We start from the raw sequence: 11,155 nt of genomic DNA, 5'->3' as shown, positions 1-11,155 counted from the left end.
CACTATGTAGGAAAGCAATTTTAACATCTAACTGCTCCACCTCTAGATCTAATTGAGCTATTATACTTAACAACATCCTTATGGAAGTATGTCTTATCACTAGAGAGAAAACCTCATTGTAGTCAACTCCTCCTTTTTGTGAGTACCTTTTAGCAATTAACCTTACTTTGAATTGTATACCTTTCTTTTTTGTTACTCCTTCCTCCTTTTTATATACCCACTTAAACCTAATTAGCTTCTTTCCATTTAGATGTTTAATTAATTCTAAAGTTTAGTTTTTGTGTAAAGACACCATCTTTTCCACCATGGCCTCTATCCACTTTTCTTTTTTTGGATTGGAAACTACCTCCTGGAATAAAGAAGGTTCTCTACAACTAGTTAGTATTCATACCTTATAGGAGGTTTATTGTGTGGCTAGGTTTATCTATGGCAATGCTGCACTCCTATTGTTATTGCTTATGTAGAACATCATCATCTTCTAATTTTATTGAAGATTGAACTGTCTTGAAGGAACTAAGAAGTTCATTTTCAACCTTTGAGGAGCTATTAAATGATTCACCCTTATGAGGTTCCTTATTCCTTAACATAGCCTGTTAATAAAAAATGGCATCCTTGCTAATTGTCTCCTTCTGTACTTTTGAATCCCATAGTCTATACCTTTTTACTTCTCTTTCATAACCAACAAAAATGCATATTCTAGACTTGGGATCCAACTTGAACCTTTCACATTAGGAATATGTGTATAGTTGGACTACAAAAAATTTGAAATAGAGAGTAATCTGCATCTTTACTGTCCAAACTTCCTTTGCACATTTTATTTCCAACCTCCAAGATGGTAACCTATTAATAATGAAACAAGATGTGCTAACTAATTTTACCTAGAACTATTTAGATAAGTTAGCTTATATCCTCATCAATTTAGTGCTGTCCAAAAGAGTCTTGTTCATCCTTTTTGCAAACCTATTCTATTGTGGAGCCTAAGACTAAGAAATTTCTCTTAATTCCCTCTAATATGTAAAAATTGATGAACACTTGTGATGTGTACTTGCCACCATTGTCAAACTTGAGGCATTTGATTTGCTTCTCTGTCTGCCTGTCCACCTTGGCTTTCCACTCCTTGACAATAGAGAATACCTCTAACTTTTATTCATGAAATACACCCAAACTTTCCTAGAGTTCATTGATAAAACTCACAAAGTATCTAGCTTTACCTTTTGTTGGTACTTGTGCTAGACCCCATACTTCTGTATGTACATGTTTTAGCATCTTTTTGCTCTTATGTGAGGATATTTTAAACTAGACTTGATTGTGTATCCCAAAGGCACAAAATTCACAAAAGTCAATCTTACACTGTTTAACACCTTCCAATAGCTTCCTTTTATGGATGTTCTTTCATGCATGGTTCATCCATATGCTTTAGTTGTATGTGCCAAAGAATAGATATAACTATGCTTGACTTTAAAGAGACTATAGATCCATAGCTATACTACTCATTAGCCCGTATAAGTTGTTCTCAATCTGTTTCCATTTCATCACTATGATAGCACATTTGGAAATCTTGAGAATTTCATTGCTTGTAGCGGTAGAAAATCTATGCAAGGTCTTTTCTAACTATCCTAGTGAGATCAAGTTCTATCATAATTTTGGAATATGTTAAACATTTTCCAAATTTCTATCAACACCACCAAGCATCTTAACCACCATTATCCCCATCCCCACAACCTTACAAAAATGCCCATCACTCAACTTAACACTTGCAACCTCATAATTTTCATATCTATGAAACTAGTATCTATGTGTAATATAATGAGAAGAATAAGCTAAATCTAAGGTCTAGGTGGAATTGTATGTACCTTTTCTTACTGCAGATACCACCATCAAGTCTTCTTCATTTAAAGTTTCTAACACTATACTTGCTCAACCTTATAATTTTCATATCTATAAAACTAGCCTCTATGTGTAGTATAATGACAAGAACAAGTTGAATCAAGGTATAGGTGGAAGTGTATGAACCTTTTCTTACTGTAGATACCACCATCAAGCCTTTTTCATTCGAAGCTTCCAACACCACACTTACTAAACTTGAAGAACTTCCTCTCTGGTCTTTTTCCCCTTGGTGCTTCAGCATTGGGCAATCTTTCTTGAAGTGGCCCTTCTAGTAACACTTAAAACAATCCATTTATTAGCATTTGACTTGGACTTTAACTTAGAGTTTCCCCTGGACTGATTTTGGTCCCTTTCTTTACCACTTACACGTTCATAGCTCATAAATCCCTCTTGGAATTATCTAAATCTAACTTTTGCATTATATGATAGCATTTGAATGTTTTCGTGACCTTTTCATACTTTAGATCCTCCTACTAAATATCAATATAGTTGTTGAGTGCCCAAATGGTGGTGGTAGAGAGCAAAAAAGGATTAAGTGTTTTTCTTCATCACTCAACTTAACATCCACATGTAACAAGTCACAAACCTTTTCATTGAATTGGGCTAAGTGCTCACCAAGGATTGTTCCTTCCTCCATCCTGAAGAGAAACAAGTCATGCTTCATGATCCATAGCCAAACCTATCACTTTCTTCATCACCACAAAGTCATGAACATAAAAAAATGAGGAAAGAACTCAACTAAATAATTAAGTGCCTTAATGATTTTGCGAAGAAATAAGAGATTAAATTTAAAGGAAGGAACTTAAAGAACATTGTCTAAATGAATTTAAAAACTAAATTTACAAGAACCAAGGTGAGTCATAAGAACTTGATCTCCATTTGGTAATCATGAGCATTGGTTAAGAAATCTAACAATTAGTGATGTGCTTGGTGCAATTTGAATCAATAATTCAATGGTTACTAGAATGAGAGGAAAAACAAGTAATTATACCTATGAAATTGAAATGATGATTAGAGGAATTTAAAGAATGTGGTTGTGCTGAAGCTAGGAATTGATGAATTTGTTCTTGAGTAAAGGGTGCGTTAGGTTTTGAACTAGAACTAGACATGCCTTGGTTGAATCTTTAATCTTTTGTGTTATTGTTTTATTTTATTTTATTTTATAATTGAAGTAATAGGTTTATGTCAACAATTTGGGGCGAAAGGTAAAGTTTTAATTTTAGAATGCAATAATTAAGAATAACAATTAGTTATCGAAAAGGTAAAGCTTTTTATGGATTTATATTTTTGCAATGCTACTTGTCATCAAGTAACTTTCTTTGTCTTTCTTGTAGGGTTGCTCCCTTATTTACTCGCTTTCCTTGGTAAGGTCATCTCTACTTGAATGCAAATCATGAAACATAGTTTAATATTATGTAACACAAAATGATATTGTCTTATCCTCAAAATGGAAAAATAAAACTTATATTACTTAAATTATGCTAATCAAGGAAGAAGAAAATGGCCAAGAAATGAAGAAAATGATTCCTTAATGAAATAATAAGCGTGCATAATTTCTAGCTCAATTAGAAGTAATTGCAATAAAAATGAATTTTTGCACTAGAGAAAGTTTATAGACATTTATAAACCCCAATATTTTCTCTAACTATTATCCATTTATTTTTTTACAGTGTTATATCGTGTGGCATTATGCCTTTGTGGGACACTATGTGTTATCTCTTTTTTGATCTACAAATGGAAAAGAAGGCAATTATCAATGTATGATAACATTGAAGAATTTCTTCAAGGTCACAATAATTTCTTACCAATTAGATATTCTTACTTTGATATCAAAAGGATTACAAGAGGTTTTAAAGACAAATTGGGTGAAGGAGGTTATGGCCTTGTATATAAAGGAAAGCTTCGTAGTGGTCAATTGGTGGCAATAAAGATATTGGGTAAGTCTAAAGCTAATGGACAAGAGTTTATCAATGAAGTAGCTACTATTGGAAGAATTTACCATTTTAATGTGGTTCGCCTTATTGGTTTTTGTGCTGAGAGATCGAAACGTGCTCTTGTATATGAATTCATGGCTAATGGATCTCTTGATAAACATATATTTTTACGAGGAGGCAGTTCCCCAATAAGCATTAAAAAAATGTATGAAATTTCCCTTGGAGTCGCTCAAGGAATTGAATATCTTCATCGAGGTTGCAACATGCAGATTTTGCATTTTGATATCAAGCCACATAATATTCTTCTTGATGAAAGTTTTATTCCAAAAATTTCAGGTTTTGGACTTGCCAAGTTATATCCACCAAATAACGATGTTGTTTCTCTCACAGCAGCAAGAGGAACTTGGGGTTATATGGCTCCAGAGTTGATCAACAAAAATCTTGGAGGTGCATCTCATAAAGCTGATGTATATAGTTTTGGGATCTTATTGATGGAAATGGTTGGAAGAAGAAAAACCTTGAATGCATCTGCTGAGCATCTAAGCCAAATTTACTTTCCTACATGGGCTTATGACAAACTCAGTGAAGGAAAGGATGTAGAATTGGGAGATGTTTCAGATGAGGAAAAGAAAATAGCAAATAAGATGGTTCTAATAGCACTTTGGTGTATTCAATTGGAACCCATTCCTCGTCCTTCAATGCATGCAGTTATAAAGATGTTTGAAGCAGAGTTTGAAACCCTAGAAATGCCTCCAAAGCCTTTACTTTCACTACAAGACAAGAAAAAAGAGGATATTGAAATCAACGTAAATGTTATAGGGCCAACAAGAACCCCAGCAGGTGATTGTATGGATTCAGTTAGTTTGGTTGCAAATGCATATTAAACTATGTTTGTTATTATCCAACCATGTAATGTTATTGATAAAACAAATTAACTTGTTTGTTTATTATAGATGTTAGTGTTATATATTATTGATTTCCTTATTGATAAAGCATATTATGTAATGTTATTGATAAAACAAATTAACTTATCTATAATTTGTAAGTATTTGTTGTGGATCAATCACAATGATTTTAATTCATGGATTAAATAATACTATCTACTTTTAATCACATCCAAAATGTTATAGGCTAATCCTTATTTATTTTTAAGCCTCTGATGCAATTAATTCATTTAGCTTTTATTTTAATTTAGTCAGGCTTTCTTTATTACATGGCTCATAAATTTGGCATGCATTTTTAACCTAAAAACAATATTCCTCTCTCAAATTATCCAATTATGCTATGTTCTTCTTCTTTTTCTTATTCTTCTTCACTTTGGAACAAGTGTTTCCAAAAACAAAGGAGTTAATAAAAAAAATTAAACTAAAGTTTGATCAAAACTCTAAAATAATGAGTTTCAGCCATAAAGTTGAAGATTATGTTGTAATAGGAATTTAATCCTCGAAAATTAAATTATGTTAACTACCCAATTTAATTAAGAATCATAGTTAAACTTTATTATTAAATAAATATTAGGTTTGTTAAGAAATAAAATTTATATGCATGGTTTTTTTTGTTTATTTAGTTTGTTAGTCACTAAAGTGGTCAAACTAAAATAAAATAAAATTAATAGTTTGTTAGTTACCAATGTAGCTGAACTATTAATGATGTTTACATGCATATAAATATTATCAACAATTCATAGTAATAAATGTCAATGATGAAAAATTGATTAATTGATATCCACTAGTCATTAAAACTTAAGGATTTTAATCAAAAGTAAATTAATTATTTTATGACTAGTGAGAATGAAGGTGATAATAATATTTTATCAAATATATATTGGATATCCAAAGAAAACATATATATTTGATATAAGCTTATTATTTGTCCAATTAAGTTCAAAGGCATTTAATTTAGGATAGTATATTATAATATTTACTCAAAAGACAATTGTAGTATACTCTAATTATTTAAATTGTTTGAATCTATTTTGAGCATATAAATATTATATACAACTATTTCTCTTCATTAACAAGCTTAATCCATTATTGTTTAAATGGCTTGAACTTCTCTTAATGGTGTGAGCAAGTCAAGTTCCACCCAAGTTTCTTAGACCTTGAATTGGCAATATTAGAAGAAAAATTTGTTGCTATTATGGATACAAGTAGTGAGCAAGAGAAGTAATGTCACACCCTACTCCTCGTAAGATGTAACATGCTCCCATAGTACACCTAATGAATTACCGTACTTCGTCTACCGGTAACCCATTAAATATACTACAAGAGATTTTGAAACAATTTTCTTACTATTGATAAGTGGTGAGCATTTTCTAATAGGTATTAAAATCATTTATTCGAAGTTGAAACTAGTTAAAATTTTTGGCCTATTTTATTTTTCCGCAAATTTTATAAAAATTTTGGCAGAGTGCCGTTTGTATTTTGAGAAAACAGTTCTTCAAATTCCTGTAAAAAAGCACTTTCAATAATTTTTTTCTCAACAACTTCTTCAAAAGTCACAATCATCCAAATCAATTTCAACACATTTATCAACTTCCAAAATTCATATTCACCATTTCCAATATCCAACAATTATCAAAATACCATTAATGAATTTCATTCAAATTAAAATAAAATACTACAAATCATATTTCATTAATGACAAAATAATTTATATATACATCATACTAGAAATTTACATTAAGAAAATCCAAACTAAAATTTATTACAACTTTATACAAACTCTGTACAAGCTGCTCAAGACTGATTTTACATGTTCATACAATTACATGTAATACATACATCAAAATGAATATTTACAGTCAGGGTATAAATTATACCCGATAACTTCAAGCAGGTAGCTCCCCTGTCCTCAGCAGCTCAATCTGCTGCTCCTCTAGTCCTATATCTGTGACAGCATACAAAGCTATCGCTGAGTGGTGAACTCAGTGGTGCACAAACTAATAATTTAAAACTTAATACAAATTATGCTTGACAATTCATAACAAATAGAATTTTAAAATTTCTAAATTCTTCAAAATCCATGACCTTCAGAAATCAACATTTTCATTCATGCAAATTATTCATTTGAATAACATTTTGATCAAATAGTAACTATTTATTTACATTTCTTTTAAATTCCGAAACAATACAAAAATTTTTGAATCACTGACAAATTATTTATTTCAATCACAATTTATCAAATTATGCATAATTTAAAGGGCGTTGCCAACAATACACACAGTCGAACCCATGACCAAAATTCAAATAGATGCCGTGTTGTACACCACGACATTTCACACTCTCCCAATAACCGAAGCTAAAAGGGAGAAACAAAGACTAGCTAGTATATATGAGTACTCATTCAAATCATTCCCCAACTGGCAAGCCAGAGAGGAAGAAACTCGCCCCATCAAGTGGAGGAGTTATCTCACTAGACAAGCTAATGAGAATTCACAACATATTTTGTCATGTCAACTGTGGTTTCAAATCATATTCAAAACAATTCATATTTACAAAAGTGTTTACAAATCATCAATATATTAAATCATCATAAATTCATGCTCAAGGTTGGAAACACATCAAACTTAAAATTTACAATCCTCAAAACAATGCAATAAATCCTTAAATGCATAAGAAAATTTATATTCAAATTATACAATTTCATTCAATAAGTTAAAATTCTTAACACAACAAAAATCATAAATCATACAATAAATTTATTTGAAATCAATTTGGAATTGAAAAATAACAAAAGAGTTAGTTGTGCACAAACCTTAAACGAGTCGCCTCTTGGCCTTGACTCGATTCCTCGGGTTCTTTTTCGGTGTTCTTTTCAACTGAAACACACAGTTTCACAGTGTTTCAGTATCATAACTCATCATTAGTCCAAAAATAAATTTACATTCACTTATACCTAGCTCTAATGTGCTCAACTTAACGTTCTTTAAATTTTGTATTTTGGGGTTACTATTCATGACACTATTCAAGTCAATTTGTTGACTTTCTAAGGCTTAATAGGTATGGGAATTCCAACTTCATCCACATACCACATTTTGGTCACTAAATTTGTTGGTTTTGGTTGTTTACTCAAATTCAAAGTCTTTTAGGCAAATTTGCAAATTTTCAGTTTTGGTGTCTTAAGTTGCACTGTTCCATTGTTCATTTTACTATTAGAATTTGACAAAACTTTCTTCATAGAAAATGTTTCCTATTGTCTTAAGTTTATTCTCCTTTTTGAATCACTTCAATTAGAGTTTTGTAGCTCAAGTTATAGCCATTTGAACCATGGCTGCCGGATTGGACTTAACCCATATTTCTAGGCAAATTTTGGTTCTAGCAGTTTTAGGTTACCAAATTGGGATGGCCAAATGACTTGGTTAATGGTATAATTTAGGTTTGTGTTCTTCATGAAAGTTTTAGGTCTATATCTCATCTGTCCACTGGTAAAATTTCAGGTCATTTAGACCTGCCTAGCTCAAGTTATGGCCAAATGAACAAACACTGTTCATTTGGTCATTTTGTACAGGTCAGACTGCAGAATTTTGGATTTGGTCAATTTGTTCACTAGGTTTTGGTCACTTTTTGGGCATGCTTCCTAAATGAAAATTGTGTCATTTAGTGTCTATTTTCATTCCCAATTGGTCCTATACCAATTGGACTTGTAAATTTTCATTTTTGGACCCTCAAAGGGAACTTGGTCATGCTGCCTGCAGCATGACGACATTGAATCTGAATTTAATCTCAACTCCAACACTTCCAACACACTTCATTTGGTCACAAATGAACATTTCTCAACTCAAACAAGGTCAAACACACCATTTGACCAATTCTCACATTTTTACCTCACAAACCCTAGGTGGCCAAAACCCTAACTCACTAATTTTGTTGCATTTAACCAATTCAAATCATACCAACATCACTCCATCACTCAATTAAGCTTCCATACATATTGAATTCAATCAAATTCATGCATACACACATCAAACCCTAGCTGGCCTAAATTTAGCTTTGGTCCCTCACAATTATTTTTGTTTCATTTTAAGTTACTTTCTAAGTTAATTAAACTAAGAACATAGAAATTTAACAAAAGAATTCAAATTCACATACTAACCTTTGTTTGATTTTCCAATCACTAATTTTCTTCCCTTTTTTCTTCTTTCTTGCTTCTTCAATCTCCTCTTCTAGTAGCCCAAATAAAGCTTAATCATAATTTAGTGTAATTTTTGGGGAATTTATGGGGTTGATTCAAGCTTTGAAAGCTTGAATTTCATGGCTATGGAGGAAACTAAGGAGAAAAGAGAGAGAGAGGAGAGATGCACGTTTTTTATTTGAAGAAGAAGAATGATTTTTTTTTCTTTTCTTTGTTTTAATCCTTATGGAAGACAACAATTAATCCAATTTTTTTTTAATTAGTGTTTATTGCATCATGCATGATGTCATGCATGATGTCATCACTTTTTTCACTTTTTCTTTTTCTTTTTTTTTCTATTTATTTTTTCATTAGTTCTTTAATTTAATTCTCAACTCCGAAATTTTCTTTTCTCCGATTTTATTTGACAGTTAGGTCAGGAGTCAGCTCTCGGGGTCAATTCACCAAATTGCCCCTCGCTGGTTCGATCCGGTTTGTAAATAATTTAATATTTCTTTCGGATTCCTGACCTAATTATTTGACTGACTTAACAATTCTTTTTCATGATTTTCTCTTTTCCACTGTGTTCGCAATGGCCCTAAGGACCGCGGCGTCATATTTTACGGTTGAAATTTGAGTTTAAATTGACTTCACAGTCGTTCCCGAGGAGGTCACCCATCGCTGTGACTCTCTGTTCGTTTAACTTCTTATGTTTTGTTTTTCTTATTTATACTTAACTAATTGGCAATTACTAATTATTTGTGTTTATGGCTTATTTAGTTGTCTCAAGTATGGTTCTAATCCCTTTAATTGTCCGGACCGACACCGGTCACCGGAACAGTAACATATACCAGGCTATGCAAATAGGGGTGTTACAATTCTCCCCCCCTTAAAATAATTTCGTCCTCGAAATTTTACCTGGTATCAGTCTCTGAATAGTTGTGGGTGCTGTCTCCTCATGTCCTATTCATGCTCCCAAGTAGCTTCATGGCCTGAATGATGGTTCCTTAGCACTTTAACCAATACTATTTACTCATCGATTGCTCACTCCGTGTGCCAAGTTTCTTATGAGCTTCTGTCATAAGTTAGATTCAATTTCATTTCAATTTTAGAGGTAAGCAAATATGTGTGCTAGTGGATCCACTCTTTCTAGAACCTTGTATGATCCTCTGGGTGTAACACCCCCATTTGTATAGCCTGGTATATTTCACTGTTTCGGTGACCGGTGTCAGTCCGGACAATTAAGGGGATTAGAACCACACTCAAGGCAACTAGAGAAGCTATAAACACAAATAATTAGTAATGTCCAATTAGTTAAGTATAAACAAGAAAAATAGAACATAAGAAGTTAAACGAGCCGAGAGTCACAGCGATGGGTGATCTTCTCGGGAAGGACTGCGAAGTCATTTTAAACTCAAATTTCGAACAGTAAAATGTGACGCCGCGGTCCTTAGGACCATTACGAACACAGTGGAAAAGAGAAAATCACGAAAAGAACTGTAAGACAAATAATTAGGTCGGAGCGAAAGAAATATGGAATTATTTGCAAACCGAATTGAACGAAGGGCAATTGGTCAATTGACGACTCTGACCTAATCACAAATAAAATCGAGAAAAAAACTCTGGATAGAGAATTAAATTAAAGAACTAATAGAAAAAAAAAAAGAGAAGAGAAAATGAAAAAGTTAAAAAGGTGTAGGAAGATGACATCATGCATGATATCATGCATGATGCCATAAGTCATATAATTAATAAATTAATTAAATAGATTTTTGGTCTTCCTAAAGAGATAAAAGACAAAAGAAAAGAAAAGAAAAAAAAAAATAAAACACAAATCTTCTTCAAAAACGTCACTCTCTCTCTCCCACACCAAAACCTCCATTAAAGCTCAATTTTGAGCTTGCATATTATAAGATTTCACCACAGAAAAGTAAGCCACCATAGTTAAAGCTTGTCTAGGCAACTTGAGAAGAAGATTGGTCATCAAAGAAAGAAGAAAAGAAGAAAGAAAATTGGAGAAAAGGGGAGTTAGAAGTTGCTACACAAAGGTTAGTGATTTAAGGTGCAAGATTAGTTTACTTGTTATGTTTTTAGCTTGAATTAGCTTGTAATATGCTTAAAATGAAAAAAAAATATGTATGAGGGACTAAACTGAAATTCATCCAGCAGGGAGGGGAGAGTGATTTGCATGAGTTTGAGTGAGTTAAACATGTTAAAATGCT

The 11,155-nt window shown here is 32.2% G+C and overlaps 1 protein-coding gene across 1 annotated transcript; it reads left to right on the top strand.

The window, feature by feature from the left end:
- Positions 1–2,242: 2,242 nt before the first annotated feature.
- On the top strand, positions 2,243–4,816 carry LOC131179165 (rust resistance kinase Lr10-like). Its single transcript, XM_058145225.1, has 2 exons — positions 2,243–3,251; positions 3,558–4,816. Exons 1-2 carry the CDS (start codon positions 3,161–3,163, stop codon positions 4,703–4,705), a joined length of 1,239 nt encoding a protein of 412 aa, XP_058001208.1. The 5' UTR covers positions 2,243–3,160; the 3' UTR covers positions 4,706–4,816.
- Positions 4,817–11,155: the final 6,339 nt, after the last annotated feature.

The sequence above is a fragment of the Hevea brasiliensis genome, chromosome 1 (genome assembly GCF_030052815.1).
Source record: "Hevea brasiliensis isolate MT/VB/25A 57/8 chromosome 1, ASM3005281v1, whole genome shotgun sequence".
Lineage (NCBI taxonomy): Eukaryota > Viridiplantae > Streptophyta > Magnoliopsida > Malpighiales > Euphorbiaceae > Hevea > Hevea brasiliensis.
This window is presented reverse-complemented; position numbering and strand designations above follow the sequence as displayed.